The following is a 26266-nucleotide window of genomic DNA, read 5'->3' on the forward strand; positions in this document are numbered from 1 at the left end:
CGACTCACCTATGTATACTCACGTTCTAGTACAGCGAATCCATTAAAGATATTGTTTATAATTTTAATCATTTTGGAACCAACAAGGACATAAAATTTTCCAAACTCCCAACAAAATATTATTAATATCAAAACAGAACATCCAGGAAAATCCACACATCATTCTACGTAGAAAACTAAAAATTAAAAATTAAAAATAACATCATATCTAGGATGTATCCTACATCATACATCCACATCACAACAGAATACTGCAGGACAAACCTGCATTATATGCATCTAGAAAACAAAACTTGCCTTTGGAGGGTAGCTCAAACTTGCTTTCGGTAGATTTGGCTCAGATTCTTACACAGTCAAGTAGGCATACATACAACATATGCTAGTGGCCAAGACATAATTAATAGAAGTATAAAACAAAGAGAGACTTAATTATAACAAAAATAGTGAAGAAAAACTCGAGAGAACAACAACATATCTTGTCTAGCTGCAACCGATTCATCACTTATTAAGTAGGTTCCTTGAGAAAATCCTTTTGCAATAAGGGTTGGTGCGCAAGATTTTATGGGGTCGAACTGCTTCCACCAGAGATGTATGCAGAGAACCCTATTTCAAACAAAAAGATACAAAGAAAATCATCACAATACTGGAATGAATAGTAAAGCAGGATATTGAGGTAGATCTGTCAGTGAATATAAGAAATGTTAATAATACATTCTTTTAGTTAAAATTTTGAAAATCATAGCTTTGTGAGTTTCACTTTTAATCAGTTAGTCTAATTCATAATTTCATAGGTTTTAATAATATTCAACTAATAAAGTGGTATAACGTAAACAAATGTCATTTGGGTTAGAGTAAAAGGTGGAAGCTTCGTGAAGAAATAAGTGTCAAATTATCACACTCTGATATCTAAACCTGGAATTCATTGGTTCTACTAATTAAGGCTCCTTCTTTATTCATGAGTTATATAAAGAGAGCCTCATCTTTTATAGTGATTGTTTCATAAATTTCAATTACTCAATAGTGATCAGTATATGTTAGAAAATGTAATATTGATTTTTCTTTATTACTGAGTTACAAACCTTGGTGACTCCGAGAGCACGTTGAACAACATAGTTGGCATATGGGTCTGGTAGGAAGCGCTCAAAGTGAGGAAAAGATAACATTTCTTGGACTATTCTGGACCTGCTCTCCGAAATATGCATGAGGCATTTTTCAACCACGTGACTGCTAAATTTTTGCATGGAAAGGTTTACGTAGTTCCCTTTGAACTGGGAATGCAGCTTCGATGAGGCACTTGGGATCTCCATCTCTATAATATACTGAACAACGTAATTTCTGCAGTGCAACATATTCAAAATTTTGCTTTGAGAGACTGGTTTTAAAGTAATTAACAAACTAATCAAATACAAACCATGATTCAGGAATCTTGGTTCCAATATTCTTAACTATGATTCGTGCATGTTGTCTCAAATGATAGGTAACATATTAATACAAATGAAAAAAAAAATGAAGTTGAAATACCTCGTAGAAGTATAGGAAGAATTTTAATTTACCCAACACTATACTAAGAACCTACTACAGAACAAAAGAAATTTCAAATTTTGGCAAGGTTTGGAGAAATCCAATCTAAATCATTTTGAAAATTGGTTCGTCGAGATTTTCCATTTGAGTGGAATAGTAACAGTTACAAGGTCATGTTAATTACCCAAATGGATCTTGAGCAAGAATAAGCCCATGTCTGCATATTTCCTTTATCAGCTTATCTTGGTACTTTCCGGTGGAGTAATCAATGCAACGTTGTAGTACACAACACCCATGTTCGTGAGTAGCTATGTCAACACAGAACTTTGTTGCAGCATCAAAAATAAACTGCAATAAATAGTAGAGGGAAACAAGTGTGATGAAACTTCATAATTAGTAGGTTTAAGGGAGAGAAAAACAAATGATGAATCCGATTTTAAGGCAGGTGCACATGTACAAGTTTCAGAATTTGGAAATCCACCAAAAAAATGCATTTCTAGAAAGCTCTAGAATAAAGTTTTCTTCATGGTTATAAACAGCCATGATCATAACCATAGCCATAATAGTTTACAAACAAAGTCCCTCCTTTGATCCAATTGAATTAGCAATTTAAGTGGCCTTTTAACAAGGTCGTTGCATAGAACACAAAAATGCTACCAACAAAGACTACAATTATATCCTTTTGGACTCGATTAAGATTTCTGAATATCTTCTCACAATACTTTTTCATTAGAGTGTATTCAGCTTTGTTCTCTTCCATCACCTAAAATTCCTAAGAATTGGTTATTTAGCAGTATTTATGTTATATTTTTCAGTTGAGTAATAAATAAAAAAGTACTGATATTTCGTATATCTTATTATGTATAACATAATAATATAGAAGTGAATAAACAAGATTATTTTAAAATTGTATTATTAATATAACAGGTTATCAATTCGTTATAGAATATATATATATATATATATATGTGTGTGCGCGCGCGCGCGCCAAAGTACATTTTAATGTGGCAACAAGTAAAATATTTTACATTATTAGAGGTATGAGAGCTCACTCTGAGTGGTGTTAATTAGAGGCCACTTTTTGCTATGATGATGAAGTCAATCAAGATCTGAAATGATACCTCCATACGACTTATAACAAAATTTGAGATTAAATACAAAATCTCAATTGTTTGATGCATGCTTATGTTCCCTATTTTCACTACATCAACACTACATTGAAATATAGTTCTTCGTCATTGTTCAATTAAATACAAGGGCACAACCATTAGCTGTCCAGTTTGAGTAACACAAAGACAAGCGTTATACCTCGTTATCTTTACAACTGAAGTATTGCAAGCAACGTTGTATAACATGATTTCCATTCAGATCCTTGACAAGATCAAGAAAGTCAGGTTGAATGGCAGACCTCAGCAATGCAATTTGATTCCTAGAGTTCACAGTAGCAATCAATTTCTGAACCACCCGAGTCCTAATACAACAAAAACTATCAATTCAGCATGTCATAGAGAAAATGAAAACAAGTGAATCAAGATATAGAAAAGTAGAACACTATTATATAGTTCAACGGGAGGATACATATACCCGTGGGTATTGAAAGAGGTTTTGAGTAGTTGCCATGGTTCCTTAGTCAGCATTGACACAATATGTAATCTTTCATCTTCAGCACACACATCAATCAGCTTTTGCACGAGGTAATTCCCAAAAGGGTCCATCATAAGCTCAACAACATCATCTATAACTCCGTTAAACACGATTTGTGCATCTTCAGAGGTGCCCTCATCAACCATCTTCTGTAGGAAGCGACAACCGTTCTGATCCTTTGCCAGGTGGGAAATGTAACCTTGTAACCTAACCAGAGGACCAAACTTGAACAACAATGGCCGCGGCGAAAGAGAAACGTCACTTGAAAGAATGCCATTCTTTTCAGGTCTAATCGGAACACGAGAAGAAATGAATTGAGGAACTTCATCTGCCACTGCTTGAGCTGGCGAAGGTAAACTGTCCCTGTAACCCCTCAGAGAATTGCACCCTTTTCCTCCAACACACCATTTTACCTCCCTCTCTTGCATGATAAATCCACCATCACATTGAAACGCCACAGGGTCCACTCTAGAATGCGAAAATTCACCCGTGGGGGCTACGGTCACCCTTGTTGGTGCTATTTCTTTCACTGCAGGGAAAAAATGTGGCGATGGAGTGTTCATATTCGTAGTAAGCTTGGGGTGACCTTGAGAGACCATAAAGGGACTACTAATATCCCAATCCATTGCAAATGACCCTCTAGCATGAAACGGGTTCTGCATTTGAAGGTTTCTATAACGAGTGCTCCTCCTTTGGTTAAAGTCCATTGGAGGTCCGAAAGTGTGTCCCTCCACATCAGAAGAAGCCTTCACACCCCAAGCAGACGATGGGACAACCCTTTCTTCACCAACATGTACATATCCATCCAAAGAACTACTAGGTGTGTGTGAGAGTGAGAGTGAGAGTGAGAGTGAGCGTGGGTTTGAGTGTGAGTGTGAGAATGCTTGTGTATACGATGAGTCCATAACATCAGCACCGTATCCATGTCCATGTTCATATCCTTTAGTTTTGTTACCACCATCCCCTTGTTCACCAAAAATAGCCATTCTAGCAAAATCATTAGACAGCAGCACATCGACATCATGGTCGTGGTTGATCATGTTGTTCTCGCCCCACATCGGAAAGGTGTTGGTGGGAGCAGTGGAAGGTTGTGGCGTGACGTTGGCATGGTGAAGGTTAGGAAACCCATTCAACCAAGCTCCAACCTCTTCGTTTCTCATGGCGTAGTTTGCGGATATTCTGATGAAAGGGAAAAAAGAGAAGGAGAATGAGAATAGGAAAGGGGGAAGGGGACACGTGGCAGAGTGTAGGTAGCACTATTGTGTTTGAATCCACCCGTTCCGTGAGGATTTTTTGTTTCCTTTTAGGAGAAAGTGGAGGAGCAAGAATCGCAAAAGGAGGTTTTTGATTTGAATCCAGATATCTTCAAACTCAATAAAGTTTTCACTCAATTCTTACAACTTATTTTATATTCAATAATTTTATTATCATTAAATTAAATAACCTGATTTAATATATTAATTTTTTTACAATGTCAAAACAAAACAGTGGTGTCAACGTAACATTTCCTTGATTTTTATTGGGTTTGACACAGTTGTGTATAATGTTCACACAAAACCCACACTACACTGCACAAGACGAAATTGATAACAATACAAACACAAGGGTGCAAGCGGAGGTGTATGGAATTTGGATTCTCTTTTCTACTTTTAGAGATTGTGTTTGTTTCGTTTTTGTTATGGTTCAACAAAACCTGTTATTTTGGTATCTAAGATTATACAAGAGTAATTATTCTTTCACACACTTAAATTTTTTATATTCATTTAATATTATCTTCATTCACTTTTTAACTTTTTTTTTAAAGAATACAAAAGTTTACATTTTTATGACTATTTTACCATTACAATATGTGTCAAATGAATGTAAACGTGTGTCATGACACCATTACTCATCATATAATCATTACACACAAAAAATATATCAGGAACACAGTGTAAAAAAAAACTAATTAATCCTCATGTCCTTAAATATTTTACCAATTAATAATTGAGTTTTAATATTTTTGAAAACAACTTAGACATCACTAGTAAAAAATGCAGATTCTAACATCCCATATACGCTTCGGTTATCCAAAAACCGAAGCGTACAAGGTTATATACCTCGGTCACCATTCAACCCGTGGTGGAAAATCTATACTGCTTTGGTTAAGATGAAACCGAGGCCTATACACCTATGCTGCTCCGTTTGAGAAGTCTGAAAAGGGCCTGAGAAGTCTGGCAACTACCTACTGCCTCGGTTTGCTAGGAAACCGGTGCCTAAACCACTCCCTATTGCTTCGGTTAGGATGAGACCGAAGCCTATACACCTCTGCTGCTCCCCTAAAAACTCTGAAAGGGGCTGACAACTCCCTATTGCCTCGGTTTGTTAGGAAACTGGTGCCTAAACTAGTTCCTATTGCTTCGGGCTTCAGGGGAACCGATGCCTAAACCACTGCTACGCCTGCTCCAACTGTTGCTACGCCTGCTCCAACTCCTACTTGCTTGCTACGCCAGACCTAGGGCATCAATTTAGCAATGAACCGAGGTCTATTAGCCACACGTTCTACAACGTTCTTGCTTTTAACCGATGCTATATGGGGCTATTACCTCGCGTGTTTGAGTAACCGAGGTAGTAGCTCAACTTCATATTTTCAAATCTCGTAGAACCTCCATTTACATCGACAGCTTCTTCTTCCTCGTATACGGTCTTCTTCTTTATTGCGCTTTCGTCCACCAGTCCCACTCCTTGGCTCGCCGTGCCACCGCTTTGCTGCCAGTTGTCTCGCCTGCCTCCGTCTTGGTAGTGCCACTACTCGTCGTCGTTCTTGGCCGCGCCATTGGTGCCTCACCGGTGCTACCTCCGCCACTGCTGCTGCCAGTGGTCTCGCCTGCCTCGGTCTTGCCAGTGCTCGCGCATTCCTGCTCGTCCTCGTTCTTGGCCGCGCCTCCTCCCTTCATCGTCGCGCCACCGTTGCCCTATCGGTGCTTCCTCCGCCACTGCTGCCTCCGTCGGTACTGCCTCCAATGCTGTTTCAATCTTGTTGTCTGCATTGAGGTTGGTTGATTGTGTTTTTGCTGATAATAATTGGTGGAGGAGAAACAAATTGTATGTATTGGTTGTTTTGATTTTTTTAATTTTGTTGGCAGTGTATTGGTTGTTTGTTGTTGGCAGTGTATTGGTTGTTTGGCAGTGTGATTGTTAGGATAAGTAGTGTGTTACGCACTGTTTGGAGTTAATTTAGAAATGTACAGTGTAGTGATTGGCACGTTGAATTGTAAACAATATTCAAATAAGGTTTGAGAAACATGTTGTAAACAAGTAAATAAACTCAAGTATCTAAACCCTAAAGTTAATTGAAATGACATTATTTACTCTTGGTTGAATATAATGTTTGGTTGATTATATTACATGTTGCATATGTAATTATTTGTTTGCTTGAATATATATTGTTGTTGTGAACTAGCCTTAGTTTCCCGTTTGAGATTCAATACAAAAATTATTTACTATCTCAAGATTTTTTGAACAAACATACTTTTTACAAATGAAAATAGAGGAGATGGTAATAATAATTTACAAGTATTGAATCTTGAATTGTCCGGTTGGATAGTTTAAGAAGAGGAATAACTTTTTCATAGTTTATTATAACATATCAATTTTAATATACATGTCTTAAATTTCACGAAAATTTGTCGTTGTGTTTTGTATTGATCTTCGGGTGCATATTTGATTGTGATTTATAATCACTTTCATTTCGTGTAACCTGAAGACCAATGCGAAATGCTGGCAAAATTTCGTGAAATTTAAGATATCTTGTTTAAAATTGATATGTTTAATAAACTAAGAAAAGTGAAACTTCTTGAATGGGATAAGGTCACACCTTGAATACAAACACGATCAAAGTGATCATTTAAGATTATTGAAATTGTGTAAACAATTTCAGTAAACATGCGTACGGATAGAGGGTGGATTAATTTACCACACATCAGCACTGATTACGAGAGAAGGGTAGAAGAATTTATAGAGTTTGTGCAACGTAATGCGAGTACAAGTGGTGATGATGAAGTCAAGTTCAGATGTCCCTGTGTGAACTGTTTGAATGGGAGGAAGTTGAACGCAACTGATATTAGGGAACATCTTATCTGTGATGGTTTCATACGAAGTTATACAACATGGATATGGCACGGCGAATTAATAGACTTTCCAACTGTCTCTCCAACTGAAAATGTTTATGATTCCACAATGGATATGGAAGATCAAGCAGAAGAAGACAACTTAGAGGACATGATCCGCGATGTTGGCGCAGAAGTTTTTGCCCAAGCGCATATATATGAAACGATGTCCACTGATGCGGAGACTCCTTTGTATGCGGGTTCAACTAAGTTCACACGGTTGTCAGCGGTGTTAAGGCTCATGAATTTAAAGGCGAGCAATGGATGGAGTGATAAGAGTTTTACAGAATTGTTGTCGTTGTTGAATGAAATGTTGCCAGATGGAAATACGTTACCCAATCGTAATTATGATGCAAAAAAAATTCTTTGTCCGATGGGTATGAAATATAAACGGATACATGCATGTCCGAATGATTTCATATTATATAGGAATGAGAACGAAGTTTTGATAAAGTGTCCAAAATGTGGGTTATCACGATACAAGTCAAAAAACAACGGTGAAGATGGTGGTCACACAGAAAAGAATGGTTCTGCTTTGAAAGTAGTTTGGTACCTTCCACTAGTTGCCAGACTTAAGCGTTTGTTCGCGAATCCCAAAGACGTTAAAAACCTAAGATGGCATCCAAATGAGAGAACAACTTATGGGCTGCTTCGTCATCCAGCTGATTCAAAGCAATGGAAAATTATTGATCAAGAATTCCCCCAATTTGGTGAAGAATGTAGAAATCTTAGGTTTGGCTTAGCTACTGATGGAATGAATCCATTTGGTAATTTAAGTATCAATCACAGTTGTTGGCCCGTTATACTGATAATTTACAACTTATCTCCTGGATTATGCATGAAAAGAAAGTACATGATGTTCTGGTCCAAAGCAGCCTGGAAATGACATTGATGTTTATCTAAGGCCACTAGTTGAAGACTTGAAGTTGTTGTGGGTTGATGGGGTTGAAATATTTGATGCCTTTGCTTCATAAACTTTCATGATGCATGCCATATTATTTTGCACCATTACGGTAATTTGTCGGGGTACAGTGTGAAGGGTCATAAAGCATGTCCTATATGTGAAGAAAACACTGCAGCTCAACAATTAAAACACGAAAGGAAGACAGTATATATGCGTCATCGGCGATTTTTACAATCTAATCATCCATATCAAAGGTTAAAGAAAGCATTCAATGGAGAACAAGAGAAATACAATGCACCCATTCCACTTATTGGACTTGAAGTTGTTGAGAAAGTTAATAGAGTACATCATATATTTGGGAAAACGTCGAAGAAGTCTTCTGTAACGACCCCTTGGAAGAAGAAATCAATATTCTTTGATCTTCCATATTGGTCAAAGTTAGATGTTAGACATTGCATAGATGTCATGCATGTTGAGAAAAATGTTTGTGATAGCTTGATTGGTACACTACTAAACATCCAGGGAAAAACAAAAGATGGAGTGAATGCGCGTTTGGATTTGGTTGACATGAAGATCCTAGAAGAGTTGGCACCAAGAGAGATTGGTAAACGTACTTATTTGCCCCCTGCATGTTACACAATGTCCAAACAAGAGAAGATGAGTTTTTGTCTTTGTTTAAAGAGTATCAAGGTACCACAAGGATTCTTCAAATATCAATAGCTTAGTGTCAATGCAGGACTTAAAGCTTGTTGGACTGAAGTCTCACGATTGCCACGTCTTAATGCAACAATTGTTACCAGTGGCAATTCGTGGTATTTTGCCCGAAAAAGTTAGGCAGACCATAACTCGATTGTGCTCATTTTTCTCGTCAATTTGTAGTAAAGTCATCGATCCTACAAAGTTAGATGAACTTCAAAGCGAAATTATCATCATCTTGTGTCAGCTAGAAATTTTTTTCCCTCCATCCTTTTTTGACATCATGGTGCATTTACTTGTTCATTTGGTCAGAGAAATAAAGTTGTGTGGACCAGTATACTTAAGATGGATGTACCCTATTGAGCGTTATATGAAGATTTTGAAAGGGTACGTCAAAAATCAATATCGTCCAGAAGGTTCAATGATTGAAAGATATATGCTGAAGCAAGTATTGAGTTTTGCTCTGAGTATATGACTAAAGCAAATCCGATAGAAGTCCCTCGGACATCATGGTTGAATAGATATTCTACAAGTAAAAGCATCCGAGGTGTGAATGTGGTGACGAAAAGTCGTGAAGAATTGATGCAAGCACATCTGTACATATTAAACAACACAGATAAAGTGATCCCATTTTTGGAAGCACACAAAGTCGTTGTAAAGGACAAGTATCCACGACAATCAGAGAAATGGCAGTTGATGGAGCATAACAGAACATTCTTGTCCTGGTTCAAATCTGAAGTTTCGAAAGAATCACGGTCCTCAGAGACTTTGTTGTGGTTAGCAAATGGCTTGAAGTTTGATGTTGCATGTTCTACAGGCTACGAAATTAATAATTGCACATTCTATACAAAGACTTTGGATGATAAAAGCACAGTACAAAATAGTGGCGTCAATGTAGAAGCTGAGTCGCTACCGTTTTCCACATCCAAAGATCAAAATCCTGTAGTTGGATCCATGAGATATTATGGTAGAATTGAAGAGATATGGGAAGTTGATTACACTAAGTTTTTCGTTGCACTCTTCAAATGTAAGTGGGTAGACAATAAGAGTGGTGTCAAAATAGATGAATCTGGTATGACACTTGTTGATTTTCGAAAGGTTGGTTATGGAGACGAACCGTTCATCATGGCATATCAAGCAAGTCAGATTTTTTATGTCAAAGATCCTGTGTCTGACCATTGGTATGTTGCTCTCCAAGGAAAAAGGCAAATTGAAGATAAAGAAGAGAATCTAAGTAATCTTCATATCGCTAACAACCATCCATTTAAAACGACAATAAATTTGGATGACGACCCTCTAATTGATGATATACAAGCAATACGAGAAGATCACAATGAGGGAATATATATATGACCAATCCATATGATTATGTATGAATTTCTTGTTTGTGTAAATATTTATGGCTTTTGTTAAATAATATATGTTATTTTATAAGTGTTTTATTTATCTTTCATCTTATTTATTGTGACAGATATATGGCTGAGTCACCTCATTCGTCAGGCGAGAGGACACCTGTCATTATTGACGTGGTCACTGGAGTTGCATCTGGCCCAAATGCAGATGTATTTAGGTCTTACCTTGGAGTACTAGCACGTGATCGTATCTCTATACTTACTCCATCCTTTGACCATGTTTCTGAGGCTGATCGAAATCTTATCTGGCAAGATCTATTGGTTAGTTAAGCAATATTGCTCCAAATTCTATATTCATTATATTGATAAATTTGTATTGATATAAGGTATTTACTTTCTTTGTTGTAGATAACATTTGATATGTCAAACGTCAAGAGCTTAAGGAATAGGTGTTTATCTGCAATTGTAGAAAGATTTCGAGGGTTTAAGACAAAATTGACATCTAGATATATATTTGGACCAAAAAGTAATGAAAATTCATGTTCCAAATATTCAGCAATTGACGAAGAAACATGGCGTCAGTTTGTAGAGCTTCGTTCATCCGAGGCGTGGCAGGTAAGTGCAGTAAAATCATTCAATTCATCATTCATAATTCTCTACTATGACAATTGTTTCATTTTGTCACAGGAAAAAAGGTCAAAAGCATAGGGAATAAGCGCTCAGAATAAAAATCCACACCTACTGTCTCGTGGTGGATATAGGAGCTTGAAGGAAAAATAATGAAGCAGAAGTCAGATAGTAGACTTCCACTTTATAAGGGTGTTGACCCTCCTCCTCCTCCTTCACCACCATCTTGGCACGAGAAGTGGAAGTTAGCCCGTATAAGACCATCGGGCTCCTACACTTCCAAGTCTGCCAGAGAAATATCTGAAAGAATTGTAAGATGTCATTTCTTATATTTTTACATTAATTTTGTTATATATATTACATAAATCTTTCTAATGATTTTGAACTTTTGTTATGTGACAGGACTCCTTGGTTGAGCAGAGCTCCCAAGGTCAATTCACACAAGAAGGTCGTCAGGATATTCTTGCCACAGCTATTGGACGACCTGAGCACCCAGGACGGGTGTGTGGTGTTGGGACTGGCATAGGCATATGACAGTTTTTTGGGTCTTCCTCGCGTCCATATTCATACGAAAAGATGAAGGAGGACATAAGAAAAGAGATGACGCAGGAGATCACAAAGAAGGTTCGGGCAGAGTTGTATGATGAAGTTGCTAAAATGGTTGCGCGCCAGTTCCAGCAGCATTATGAGGATTATGGCAATCGTCCTCCGCCATCTCCTGTAGCGGAACATGTTGTGCCCCCTACAGGTAAACTTATTTATTTTTGGTTACTAATTTACTTTTTGCATAACCTAACATTTAATTTGACAGGTAGAAGCGGTAAAGGAAGTTGTTCAGCTGTCGGTGCCCTAGGGGACGACATGGATGAAACTCGTCCATGTCAGTGATATATTCTTTCTGATACTGGGACCATGCTAGTGGCTTGTGGTACAGTTTATGAGACAGCCACTGTAGTGCATGGTGTACAACTTTCAGAAGATGAGTTCAAGGTCACGGTGGATGAAGTTGTCATAGCAGATGTCATTCTTCCTGTGCCTACAGATGAGTTCTTCACTGTGGAAGAAGCATTTAAGTCCTTTGTCGCCTGACCTAGACATTTGGTTGGTGATGTATCTAATCTCCCGGTAAACACTCGTACTATATACTTCTCTATTTTATTATTTACTTCTAATTGACGTTATAATATAACCATTTTTGCATTTAACAGTAGATAGGTCAAGAGGGAAGTCCTACACCAAAGAAGACTCAATTATCTGAGGATGACCCTCTTGGTGCGTTAGACGAGCTTGCTAAAATCATTTCAGATGCGCCGATGAATGTACACTGGGATTCCACTACATTTGGAAGAGAAGCTCAGATTCCATTGTACTTGCATCATCAAGATGTTAGGGAGCTTACGTCGGGTAGAGAAGAAATTAATATTACACTCATTCAGCTGTGAATGATGTAAGTTTATGAAAACTTTTTTATATAATTCTATTTTATCAACTTACTTATATCAGATTATTTCTTCATTTTAGGTATATGTTTGATGTTAGTAACAAGAAGGGGTTCAACGATGTATATGGGTTCATTGACCCCTCTATGACTCATGAAAGAAATAAATTTGGTGATGTCCAAACATACATCACCACCTGCTTTGGAATGGGGAAGGAGATATATTTTCTCCCTTATATACATGAGTAAGTGAAGTTTGTTAACTTCAACACATTCATTTATTAATTTTGGTATATGATTCATAAGTTATTACCAATTTCAGGTGTCATTGGCAGTTACTTGTGATCTCCATACCGGAGAACACTGCTGTCTGGTTTTGTTCATTGTAGAAGTCTCCTCCCAACCCTCTTAGACATGTAGTAGATTGGTAAGAATCTCAATGTTTCAACTTTTTTGTTATATAAATGTATGCTAAAGGAATTGTTTTTTAATAGTTCCCTTGCAACACATATGATGTTATCTGGGAGATCTACTACTACAGCTAAAAAGCTTGCATGGGTTGCCCTTAAGGTTTGGTATTTTAGTCCATACTTTGTTACATTTGGTTCCATTCAAATGATGTTACTTAACATTTTATAATTATGATGATATATTGTAGTGTAATATACAAACGGGGTCATATGAATGTGGTTACTACGTCATGTTTTGGATGATGACCATTATTCGTGCACATTACACCAGTGGATGGGAAACGGTATTATTTAGGTTTAAATTTTATTTTCCCTATAGTTTAGATTTCAAATACACTAATTGAAATCATTGTATTTTATGCAAAGGTTTAATAGGACTGCTCCAATTCCAGAGAAGTCACTTTAACTTGTGAGGAAAGCACTGGCTAAATATGTAATTCATTTATATAATAGTATGTAGTAGATATTAGGATATAGTAAGTTCTAAGTTTATATTTCTAAGTTGTTTGATGCTTTTCTACATTATTATTCATTTCTATTGTACATTACATTGATTTATGCTTCAAACTTGATTTATGATTATAATTGGATTGATTTATGCTTATAAGAAGTTGATTTATGATTCAATTGAATGTATTTATGTTTTATTATAATTTTCATTCAAAATATACATTTCTGGATTATTCTAAACTGTTCTGGCTGTAAATATATATGCAGGTTTGTTTCTGTTGTTGGGAATGTTGCAGAAACATACTTCATTTTTAAAAAAAAAACAAGGATATATGCCTCGGTTCAAGTCAAAACCGAGGTAGAAAAGCACCTTATGATCTCGGTTATGACCACATCAGAAGCAGAAAGTTTTGCGGTTAGAAAAAAAAAAGGACTCTACTGCCTCGGTTCAAGCTACAATCGAAGCAGTAGGGTGGGAAATACGGCCTCGGTTCCCCTAACCCGAGGCATATAGTCCTTCGGAAAAAAAAATAAAAAACCGAAAAAGTCTACTGCTTCGGTTATAGTTAAACCGATGCCAAATTCTCTCCCTTTATGCCTCGGTTCACACCCGAGGCCAAAAATAGTACACTTTTTGCCTCGCCTGAATATGCCTCGGTTCGAGAACCGCTGTCTATAAGGAAAAACAACCGCTATCATTTCGCCTGACGGTACTAGTGCATGATACACAAAAATATGACAATATATAATTATATCATATTTTGTATACACAAAAATAGTAAATTAAATAATATTATAATATAATATGACGACTTATGTATGTTTAAATGATATTTTATTTATAAAATTACATATAACTTTTTAAAATTAATTTTTAGGCTAGCTTTTATAAATATTTTACAAAAACAAAATTTAACTATATTATACAATTATATATTTTATTTCTGTATTTTTATATATTATGCAAAAATTATATAATATATTAAAACCATAACTAATATCTTAAAAATATTAAAATAATCATTATTTAATTTAATATTCTAATAAATAATACAACACGATAGTTTTAAATATAAATACATATAAAATAATATATCAATTATATGTACTATTTTTAGTGTTGTTTGACCTATTCACTACCGAATATAAAATTATATTACCTACTCCTAAATTAAAGGTAATCATCATAGTTTTATATAGTATATTTTCAAGGTTAAGCTAATAATTTAAACAACTACTATTCACAACATGATATACATATATCATTTTATTGACACATATTTTCATCTAAGAAAAGTACTACACATTATCAGTCTAGAGAACACATATTACACCTGAATCTTTATGCAGGACTATTGGATTTCTTGTATATATACATGCTTTTAGAAGTCTGAAGATCACAACTGCGTTAGTGCACTCAAGCATTGGTGAAAAGATTAGTTTCATATTTTTAGAACTTGTTGGAAGTTACATACATATATATATATATATATATATATATATATATATATATATATATATATATATATATATATATATATATATATATATATATATATATATATATATATATATATATATATATATATATATATATATTAGTTTCATGTTTTTAGAACTTGTTTGAAGTGAGATAGTAAACATATATTCAAGCTTTGTGAGAACTTCAATTCTAATTGAAATGATGAATCTGTTATATATTGTTGAATGTAAATTAGTGAAAAAGAACTTTATACGTCATTGATTGACTATGTTTAAATACATACTTTAAAAAAAATGTGTGCTAATGTTTGTAAATAAAATATTTTGTAAACCATTAATGAGTTTATTGACATTATTTGAATCAATGAAGATATAGTCCCTCATTCAATTCATAAGATTTAAAGAAAAATGAATTTATAAAGGTAAGAGATAAAGAAAACAGACTTTTTTGTTAAAAAAGGTTAAATGCAGATTGTTTGTAAGAAACTTGATTACAAATATGTAACAGATATTAATGTACAAATAATTTGAAAATATAATTGAGTGTCCGATATGTAGGGTGTTTCAAATTATTGTGGAATAAGTTTTGCCTTTACAAGTAATAAATTATTTCTGCTTCAACATATGCATAAATATATGTATGATCTCTTTCATAAAACTAATTCGTTTTTTATTTTTGAAAAAGTAATTTAAAACTATTTTGTGAGTCAATTTCTTTTTTGTACTGAATAACTTACCTAATTACATTTAAATGGTTTTTTAGTATTAAAAATCTCCACCTCATAATTTCAATGTTAGTCTATATCGATAAAGTTATGTAAAATATTTATATAAAATTAGTCTGTAAAATTAAATTAATAAAATGTAAATCTCCACCTCATAATTTCAATTATAATTACTTTTATGCAATTTTTCAATGAATGTATCGTTATATTATGAAAAAAATAAATATTAAATATTTAAAGAAAACTAAATATAATGTTGACAAATAAAATAATATTTAATCATTAAGATTATGGACTCTTAAAAATTATATAGAATATTTTCTTTTATAAATAAAAACATATTACACTAAAATAACATAAATAGGACATTTTGAAGAAAAAAACTGTAAGTAAAAGGAATTGTAAAAACAAAAAAAGAAAAACATGGGTGAATGCTATTTCAAAACAAAACGCCCACCGTGGGGCTCGAACCCACGACCACAAGGTTAAGAGCCTTGCGCTCTACCAACTGAGCTAGACGGGCAGTCATTCCTAGATTATAAATTATTTTATCTATTGCATATTCATTAATTGACTTTAGTTATCTAATATTTAATACTCTATATTTAATTATTTATTACACTCTAGTATTAATCTGTTCATATATATATATATATATATGATAGAAGAATATGTTTATGGAAGAGAGTAAAAGTATAATTGATAATTTGTAAAAGGATTTCCTATGAGAGATATTATTAGAGTTACCTTAAAAATATATTTTATATAAATATAATTGTTTAAATTTGAAGAAGGGTTACTTATGTAAATAACGTTGTTTAATTTTTAAGCAACTTTCTTTAAATTTAAACATGCGAATAGAATCTCTATTAAATAACATTTTTATTTGTAAATTTCTCTCTCTATATATATAATATTAAAAAATGAGTTAAGTCTTACAAATTCATTCGTGCTCAGAATATATTTAAAGAATTAACTGAAAATTTTATCATATCCTAGTAAGATTATTAAACTCGTATTCTTATTAGATATGATTCTATCAACAGAAAAAACTTTTTTAAACTTCTATACACAAAACATAGTATACTCAATGTTGATATAGTATTATGTTTATTAATATATATATATATATATATATATATATATATATAATATTGATCAATTTTCTTTAATTATATACTTTTAGTTCAACAATTTTATTTTATCATAAACTATTCACATATATGTTCACAAAATATTATCATTATTTTAATTATTACAATTATAAAAATGAAATATAAATATTTTTTATGATTTTATTGTAAATAATTTTTTTTATTTTGTAGGTAATTTTTTAATTAAATAATAATTAAGTTTAAAAATTATTCAAATTAATTAAAATTATAAAAAAATGTATAACCTTTTATTTTAATATATATATTTTTGAATAATTTTAGTTAATTTGACTATTTTTTAAACTTAATTATTATTTAATTAAGAAATGACCTACAAAATAAAAAAAATTATTTACAATAAAATCATAAAAAATATTTATATTTCATTTTTATAATTGTAATAATTAAAATAATGATAATATTTTTGCTTTTTCTATCGATACCATTGATGTATATCCCAAGATTACCATGCAATACAACAGTTTCGCTTTTCCTTTGCAAAAAGCCTTTTTTGCTTTGTTATTTTTTGTTAAGTTATAGACGTTTAGTGCCTTCATAGATATGTGTCATAATATTTATTATTTTTTTGTAAACTTTTCGTTCACCGTCTAATCAAGTTGAGAGTGATTCCTTTCGAAATTCTTTGTTCATCAACTAGGGTTAGTTATATGTAGATCAGGCGACAATGGTTCATGAAAGAACTCATTGTTCCCCGCCCAACCAAGTTGATAGTGCTTCCTTTTGGAATTCTCCATTCATCAACTTGGGTTAGTGCTATGTGGACTGGACGACAGTGGTTCGTGGAAGAATTGGTCGTTCACTGCCTGACCAAGTTTACATTGATTCCTTTCAGAATTCTCCGTTCATCAACTTGGGTTAGTGAAGAATTTCATTCGGTGTTATGGTTGTCTATTTGTTGGTATCAACATTTGCACATAATATTACTATGGATCTATCGTCATAAAATTCTCATTATATTAACATGACAAAAAGAATACAATGAGTGGTTACTTAGCTAAAGTATAATTTTAGGTGGGAAGCATTCCAAGTATTAGGGATGGTTCGACCGTCCGGTTGGGCGGGCTAGGCGATAGGCTCCATTCTTAAGGTCTTCTGTTACCCTGAAAGGTCCCTCCCATTTAGCGGCCAATTTGTCGTGTGAAGTCGTCCGTCTTGCATCATCAGTTTTTCTCCATACCAAATCTTCTTCCTAGAAGTTCCTAGGTCGCACCTTGGTGTTTATATCTTTTCTTGACTAATCGCTTATAGGCCTCTGACCGCACAACCGTCGATTCTCGTCGTTCTTCTAAAGTATCCAACTCTACTCTTAGTTCATCCTCGTTCAATTTGACATTCTCCAGTTGCCTTCGCAATGATGGTTCCCCCACCTCAACGGGAAGCATGGCGTCAGTGCCATATGTGAGGTTGAAAGGCACCTAACTAGTCATCCCCTGTGGGGTACATCGGCACGCCCATAGGACTTTTGGTAGCTCATCCACCCAAGCTCCTTTTTTCTCCCCCAACCTTTTTCTCAGCTCGACGATTCTTCCTTCTCTTGCTTAAGATTCACCAGTGCGAAAACAGTCAAGTCTTGAGCACGATTTCTCGCAAATTGATGACCGAGCATGCGCTTGAGACTCTCAAAGTTCTCAATTGAGTTGGAAGGCAAGGAATTAAACCATTCCAAAGCTTCTCCCTCCAACGATAAGGGGTAGGCTCGACACTAGATAGCGTCATTCCTAGTGTGAAACGTCATCTGATTGTTGAATGTCTTTATGTGATCTTCATGGTCAGTCGACCCATCATACATCTTGAACTGGGGATATATGCATGTCCATAATGGCAGAGACGAACGACAACATTCTGACCATGTTCTCGATTTTCACCATGAGTTCTTTGCTGACCATGACGCTCTCATCTAGAACGTTCTTTGTCCTGCTTTCCCTGACCCTTATTTCGGTTAGCCGCCACGAACCATCATGCATTGTATTCTGCTCCTCCATTCCATCTAGGCGGTTTTGTCTCCCTCCTCTACGGCCTTTTCCCCAGCGGCTCTAGCGGCGTTCTCAGCTCTAAGCACAACCAGTTCCGTCTCATATCGTTGTTGCATCTCCTCCATCCTCTACTGCAACATTTTGATAATCTTTAGAACTCATGTTTCTCGTGGTCACCATTGGGTTTTAAGCAAGTCACTCGATCCCACGGTGGGCACCAAAATGTTTCGGGTATGAGGTCAAGTAACTTCTAACACCTTCAAAATTTTCTCTCCTAAGCCGTCCTGGTAGTAGAATCTTCGTCTCATCTTCGTTGTCACTCCAACCGTTTGGAGGGGTACCTGTCAAAAGGTTTTCCAATGCTTAAGTTAGCGAATAGTTTGTACGGTAGTCAAAGCAATGGTATTAAATGCATAGTAAATGTGATCACCTACCTCTTACCTTTGACCTGTATTTATAGTTTTTTATATGGGCTTGAGATTAGTGATACCTTAACCTTGACCCAACGTTGGCCCACTACCTTTAGTCACCATTTACTTTAATACTTGTCTTGTGGAGAAAACTTCTTTATCGAGTAAGACTATTTAGCACTACTAGAATCGCTCAATCTTATATGTAGGGGTGGACAAATAGAACTGAACTGCACTGTACTACTAAAATATGTACTGAACTAAAAACTAATTTGTCTAAACTGAACTGAGTTGTAAAACAGTTCAGACAAACTGAACTGAACTGTTTTTTGTTTTATCAAACTGGACTGAACTTAACTATACTAAATTGTACTAAACTACAATATAAATTAAACTGAACTACTAACTATACTAATTTTAAACTGAATTGTACTAGTTTTTAAACTGAATAGTATAACAATACATGTTCTTTTTAATTGAAATTTATTTTAATATTTTTATTTTATTTTATTCATAAGTGTGTTACAAATTAACTTTTTAATTATTTGATATTATTATTTTCTATTTTATTTATATTTCTTTTATTATTATATGTGTATGGAAATTATTTTATTTTATTTTATTTTATTATTTATATTTATTTTGTCATGAATATTATTTTACTTTTATATTTTTTTTTAAGTTTTTATTCATATTTTTTTGTTTTATATGTGTATATAATTTATTTTATCTTTTTATCTACGTATTTTATTTTAAAACAATTTTTTATTTATATTTATTTTGTTGCTCATAAAATTGTTTTATTAATCAATTATTTATTATTTATATTTTATTATGTAAAAATTAAACTAATATTTATTAATTATTATAATATAATAAAAGATGATACTAAAAAGTTACTCTTAATAAACGTTTGTTAATTTTTTTGTGATTTGATATTTCTATAATATTAATTATTTTTGTTATATTACTATTTTTTTATGATATTTCATTATATAGTCATTTAATAAAATTTAACATTAAAAATATATTTTAGTTTTAGTCTGTAAAATATTATCATTTAAAAATAATAATATTGATATTTATTTTAAGGTAAGTTGATTTTTAAAATAAATAGTTATTTTAGTATGTGCGCTTACACACATTTTAATATCATTAAAAGTTTTTTTAACATATTTTTACATATTTAATAACATGTTAAAGAATATAATATATTTAAAGCATTACTTTTTTTATATAGTCTTTTTTTCTTTTATGATTTCTATTACTTAATCATTTAATAAAATTAAATTTAAAAAAAAATATTTTACTTTTATACTTAAAATAATATTATTTAAAAAGTAATATATGTTTATTGATAAAAAAATATAAAAAATTGTGATAAAAAGATTTTGTCTTAAAAATTTCATTATTAATTTTTTATGTGAACGGTTTCTTTTATTAATATTTTATTATTAAATAACGTTTTTTGGCAAAACAAAACAGTTGAACTGGAACTAGAGAAGAGAAAATAGTAGATACAGTTCTCACGGTTAACTGAACCGAAATTGTTATAAGTTCAGTTTTTGAAAACTAAACCATAAAATAATATACTGAACTTCTAGTAAAAGTGAATAAGTATTTTTAAGTATAATATAGTATAATTAATTATAATACAGTACTGATCAGTTACTTTTGTCCAATCCTACCTCAAAGTCCTGTAGTATTTATTTGTCATTTAAGCTTTCTATCCTTTAGGGTCGTGCGTCCTTCATGGTACATATTATCGTCCAGGACCCAAATGCATAGAAATAGTGAAACTAACATGGAAAGTCTGATAAAAGATTATCAATTAATCAAATAAATGAATTAACCGCACTTTGAATTATAAGAAAACAAAAAAGAAAATAACACTTATGTCTAAGAACATTATAGATCTGTTAACAATCGTCATCAATCTATGGCTAAATAAACAATTTTAAAGCTCTATGCAGTAAAATAAGGTAACGATGAGTTAATTGAATAATTTCTCTTTATTCTTTAATCAATTTTATTGTTGAAAATATTTACTTGGACAATCTGCCACTAAAAAGTTGACAGGAATTATTCCAATAATCATCTTATCTTCTAATGTCTACAGCAATCACACTAGATGAGTTTGATCTCTCGTTAAACCCACAAATTGAATTCAATCAACTCGAGTTCTTTTCTTTTGATTAAATGTCTCATACAAATCCATCAAACTTTAGTATACAAATACTATTTCGATTTTTATTTTATTTATATAAAATAAAACATGTTTGGCTAACTTTGCATATTATAAGAAATATTATTAAATTTTGAAATAATTTAAAAAAATGAAATAATGATAATTTCTTACATGAAAACATCTATAAGTATTAAAAGTTCAATTTTTTTCTTTGCATTTAATAAATAAATGAAGAATTGACTATAAATAAAGAAAATGTAAAATAATAATCAAAATTAGGAGAAGATAAATATCTCTTAAAGAATTTTGATGTTCTAAGTGGAAAAAGTAGAGAAATGTCTACATTCTAACATCTATAAAAAATTTAATGTCAAAATTTACAATTGACAAAGAACATAATACTAATAAAAGAAGAAATACGATAAATAATATCAAAATAAATAATATCAAATTGAATATATGATCCTTATAAATAAAAAGTCATTAGTCTTAGATCAACAATACAAAACCATCACCACCACAACAACAAAGTAAAAGTCATTATATAAGGAAATATACCAATATTAAGGAGGCTCACTCTTAAAACTCAATATATTAAGTCAATTCCTTAGATTAAGTTGATATCACTTTTATGTAATCTCTCCTTAATTAATCTTTCCTAGAGAAAAAAAGATGCATCAATATAATGCATAAATATGCAAACATGTCATTTTTTTAAAAATAAAATATATAATCTTTTAAAATTTTCTAACAGGCATGAAATATTTATTTCTACTTTTATATTCTATAGAAGGCAAAAAAAAAAATCATGAAACAAATGCCTTCTATTAAGGTACTTGTTTCAAGGTATCAAAAATTCCCGTTTAAGAAAGTGAAGTTGTGAAGAATTGCATATTTAATATTTTTTTTAAAAATAAATAATGAGAAACGTTACATTTTCTGGCAAATACTTTTACCATCTTATAGAGAGCGTATTAAATAAAATAAAGAAATACATTTCATATTCTAAAAACAGAAAAGCAATCAAGTTTTATTATAAAAAGTAAGATTAATAGAAAGATGTTGCACAAGAATTTAGAACTATTCGTTTACTCTCTCCATCTCTGAACTTCAGTTGCTTTTATCTATTATTTATGTTCCTTTTTCTTCTAATTATCCTTGTCTCTGTGCTCATATTTGACTTGCCGAGGTAAGTCACACCGCACTTGATATTTAAGAAATTAGAATGTCAATTACATTAGCCAAAACAAACAAATATACACTCAGTGTTATCCAAAGTATTAAAGTTTACAAAGTTGAATTACGTACAACGGGGAATTATTCCCTCAAAAGAGTGGGAGATATAGCTATGAAAACGTATATAGTTTCATGTATAACAGTTCCTGTATGATTGAAGCACAAAAATGATCAAAATGTAGTTCTAAAAAATTCTTCACCATGTAGTATATACCTGAAACCTGTCTCTGTTGGGACATAAAATATCATTTGGCAAAACATCTAAAAGTGATGTGTTTCTAACTATTCTTTGGAAAATGTCAACTGCCCGTAGAGTAATGTGTTATCTTCACCATCAAGATCGCCATCGCCATCATACTCATACTCTGCAATAGATAATTCTTCTGACTCAAACTCTTTATCCATGTCTAAAGCACCTGATTCAATTAATTGCATCTCTGATTCTATTAAAGCTATCATCTTAGCTCGTTCCCTGTCTCTTGGATATGTTCTATAAAGAAATGTGTAGATTATGCAGCAGAGAGCCATTGGGATTCCTATGGCTGTGTAAAGAGACTTAGCCAATGATGCAGCGTTCTCTCTGTCTGTCCAAATCTCTTGAGATTCACTGGACCCTTCAGGAAGTGGCTTATACCCATAAACATGTTGAGCCAAAATCCCCACTGCAGGGGGAGCAAAAGATGATAATATAGACTCAAAAGATCTGTCCAAGGCGTATACACTTGTTCGGGATCTCTCTGGAACTATCTCTGCAAAAATTGGACTAATGTCCATACAGGGGACAAATCAAGCCATGCATAAACATATATAACTTGAACAATCTTTTCTACAATCACAAAGCTGTCTTTCAGTTCTAGATCACAAAAAATGCAATAAATTATGCTGTGTTTAGCACTCTCTTTCTGCCACAGACAGATGCAGAACTGTTTGCACTTGAGTAAATAAAAGCTTGTTCGGGATACGTACGAAAGCAAAAGAAAATTTAATAATATTTCAGAAAGTGAATTGAAAAACAAATTTGAAAACTTTGAAATTATCTGGCTGTTGAATATTTAGTAGTGCTAATTGAAGTTACCTATTAATAACCACACTACCAGTAGTCGGTTTGCTCTAACCAAGTTTATAAGCAAGTTCAAAATGAAAATCATTCCAAGTTAAGATGCCACTAGCCTAGAAATTAGAGAGGATTTTGTGTGTTTAACAAATCAGCAATGTATTGTAAAAATACATTGAATAACATAAAAGTTTCACTAATCCTCTTAACGAAAGTTGGAAGGTGCAAGAAATTTCCAGAATATTTATAGCAAATAGATACTATACCAAATAAGGGAAAGATGATTAAGTAAACAGACAAACTAAAGATTAGATTGAGATGTGTACTTATTTGTAGCAGGAGCGTTCCAAGAAATCAGGAGCCCCATCATTATTAGAACCAAAGCATGAGACACTATTGAGGAGGGATCATCTGGCAAACCCAGCAAAAGAAGTGCTGCTAAGGGGATGGCTGATCCAGAGCTTATCTGAGCCAGAATTATTCTCCCAGAATTTGGAAGATGCTTGGAGAGAATATCTCCCATCTTACCTCCAAACAATCCCCCAATAGAACTGGCAACAACAAACAGACCTATGAGGAAAGCAGTTTTGTTGTGGGTGAAGCCAGTAAGCTCTAACCACATTGGTGCGAATGATAAAGCAGACCAGGGAAAGGAGCCAGTGACACCCTGTGCAACAATAATCTGAAAAGACGAAATCTTCAAAACTGACTTGGACTCCTCAACCAGATCTTTCACTTCAGACCAAAATGTTTTATTTGGAGCTTGCCTCCTATCATTTCTACCATTATCTGAGAAGTGTGGGTCATTGGCAAAGAGGTATACTAAAACACCTACTATAATGCTTATTAGTCCAACAATGTGAAAGGAAATTCTCCAACCAGGGATTCCAAACACAGTAATTGGAGCTATCAACACTGAGAAGAGGCCACCAATAATCGAACCAACATTGCCTGTTAGTTGAAGCCATCCAAAAGCCATGCCACGATTGCTGTCATCAGTTGAGTCAGCAACAAGAGACTGGATTGCAGGTGCTACAAGCGCAAGGCCAATTCCATTAAATGCTCGTGACAAAGCTACCTACAATACAATGACTTCAAAGTTCAAAGTGAATACAGTCAACCATATACCTACAATAGCATAACAGTTATACTGACATTGTTTCAAGAACTTCGTATGATTGCCAACTGTGAAAATGCCAACGAACAAAAACATGCTTTTGGAAATTAGAGTAGTCTTGAATTCTTTTTTTTTTTTTTGTAAGGCAAAACGGTATGCAATGATACTAGGATGGCACCAGAGACATGGTCTTGAACACCAATTTCGTAACATTTTTGAAGCACAATTTAGTGTAATAAAAGAAATTCTCATTTTTTTTGCTGCTCTTTCATCTTGTAACATGTAAAATATGGTTTGATGCTCTTTCCTTTCACCTACACCTTAACTAGTACTAAACCTCTTGCTTTTACTTATTTTCTCATAAACAGAGCTATCACAGAGTTTTCAGAATTATGATAGAAAAGTGGGTACCTCTGTTATAACAAAAGAAAAATTATAAGGTGATATCCCCAACTCCATGCTTTTACCAGAAATTTGAGGCTTAAAGTCCAGACAAACTTCCATTAGCAAAAGATACGCTAAAATTATCTCAGATGATTATGTGTAAATATTTTTTTCTATAAACACTTGTAAAAAAAACTAAAATAAATGGAATCGAATGAATTTCTCCCTTCAACTACTGCCACTTTATCGAAGTCCTTTCAAGTAGATAAGCTGATAAAAACAGTTGATCGGATATTAAGAAAACATCCGCTAATATTCCAACACATTCATAATTTGTTAGGCATTTGGTAGAAAAAGACCTAGATTACAAATTCTACAACCCTGGTATCCCGAATTTAGAAACACTCTTCCCCCTTCATATGAATTTAAGAGTTGTAACTTGTGTCGTAAGAAACAGCGGTGACCTGGAAGAAAGTGGAGGAGAATGCAACAAGGAAGGTGGCGGCAGCCCAGAGAAAAGCACCCAGGGCGATGACATGTGCGCGGTTGTGGCGGACGGCGAGGTAGGCGGCGATAGGGTAGCAGGAGGATTGAACGATGGATCGAAAGAGAGTGAGAGAACCGAGGCCGGTGGGGTCGGTGTGAAGCGCAGCTCCCACTTCCTTGTATACTCCCGGAAGCAGTGACTCATCCGCCCTCTCCATTATCCCCGCCAGGTTCACCAGCACCAGCGTCGCCGTCTCTCCCTTCATCTCCGCCACTCACAATTCACAAATCACAAACACAAATTATGCTTCATTCTACTTCTGAATCGACGATGACAACGATTATGATGTCAGTTATTACTTGTTGAACGGTGTGGTCTTCTTCACTCGTCGTCGCTCTGCCATGTTCCAAGTTTTAAGTTCCACCTTAACCTAATAATAGGTTGGAATTCAAGCCCAAGGCCACGTGGCGGAGTTCGGATGTGCCAGCGAGGCGTTGTTGGGAGTACGTGTGAGATGCAAAGAATTATTAAACAGTTGGTCAATCCCATCGCAACTTTATTCCATGGTATCATTCTTTATTCCTTTTATTTTTGTTTCTTAATACCTTCGTTCTCTCTTTATAGGTTCAAGTCCATCCTACTTTTTTAAAAAGTTTAATATAGTCTCAACTTGTGAGAAAAATGTACAATTACATTTTTTTTATCACGGCATTAAATATTTAACGATCTAGCTGACAGCGTGAAGTGATCTGTGCAACGTGGTTGTTTAGCTTCATAACGTGGAAG

General features: G+C 33.6%; 2 protein-coding genes and 1 non-coding gene across 3 annotated transcripts; all 3 read right to left on the bottom strand.

Annotated features, from left to right (window-relative positions):
• Positions 1-497: 497 nt before the first annotated feature.
• Positions 498-4221, bottom strand: LOC124835202 (putative pumilio homolog 8, chloroplastic). The gene is made up of 6 exons (XM_088110066.1): positions 4030-4221; positions 3105-3978; positions 2829-2991; positions 1705-1868; positions 1079-1334; positions 498-602 (listed from the first exon to the last, which is right to left on the bottom strand). The coding sequence occupies exons 1-6, from the start codon at positions 4202-4204 to the stop codon at positions 498-500; spliced, it is 1737 nt and encodes a 578-aa protein (XP_087966192.1). The 5' UTR covers positions 4205-4221.
• Positions 4222-15906: 11685 nt separating this feature from the next.
• Positions 15907-15979, bottom strand: TRNAK-CUU (transfer RNA lysine (anticodon CUU)). The gene has a single exon. It is a non-coding gene; the product is annotated as a tRNA-Lys (tRNA).
• A 6434-nt stretch (positions 15980-22413) lies between these two features.
• UNE2 (Major facilitator superfamily protein) lies at positions 22414-25903 on the bottom strand. Its single transcript, XM_047315369.2, has 3 exons — positions 25458-25903; positions 23819-24570; positions 22414-23201 (listed from the first exon to the last, which is right to left on the bottom strand). The coding sequence occupies exons 1-3, from the start codon at positions 25743-25745 to the stop codon at positions 22721-22723; spliced, it is 1521 nt and encodes a 506-aa protein (XP_047171325.1). The 5' UTR covers positions 25746-25903; the 3' UTR covers positions 22414-22720.
• Positions 25904-26266: the final 363 nt, after the last annotated feature.

This window comes from Vigna umbellata, chromosome 1 (genome assembly GCF_029865625.1).
Source record: "Vigna umbellata cultivar VRB3 chromosome 1, Vumbellata_1.0, whole genome shotgun sequence".
Lineage (NCBI taxonomy): Eukaryota > Viridiplantae > Streptophyta > Magnoliopsida > Fabales > Fabaceae > Vigna > Vigna umbellata.

What these genes read in the sequence shown, in the direction of transcription:
- LOC124835202 (XM_088110066.1), bottom strand. Translation starts at nt 4,204, where the DNA reads ATGATCAACCACGACCATGATGTCGATGTGCTGCTGTCTAATGATTTT. An exon ending in ACCTCTTTCAATACCCACGG is followed by an intron (nt 2,992 to 3,104) that starts GTATATGTATCC and finishes TTGTTGTATTAG; the next exon opens with GACTCGGGTGGTTCAGAAAT. An exon ending in CTTGCTCAAGATCCATTTGG is followed by an intron (nt 1,335 to 1,704) that starts GTAATTAACATG and finishes GTTGCACTGCAG; the next exon opens with AAATTACGTTGTTCAGTATA.
- UNE2 (XM_047315369.2), bottom strand. Translation starts at nt 25,745, where the DNA reads ATGAAGGGAGAGACGGCGACGCTGGTGCTGGTGAACCTGGCGGGGATA. An exon ending in TCTCCTCCACTTTCTTCCAG is followed by an intron (nt 24,571 to 25,457) that starts GTCACCGCTGTT and finishes ATTGTATTGTAG; the next exon opens with GTAGCTTTGTCACGAGCATT. An exon ending in AACGCTCCTGCTACAAATAA is followed by an intron (nt 23,202 to 23,818) that starts GTACACATCTCA and finishes TATGGACATTAG; the next exon opens with TCCAATTTTTGCAGAGATAG.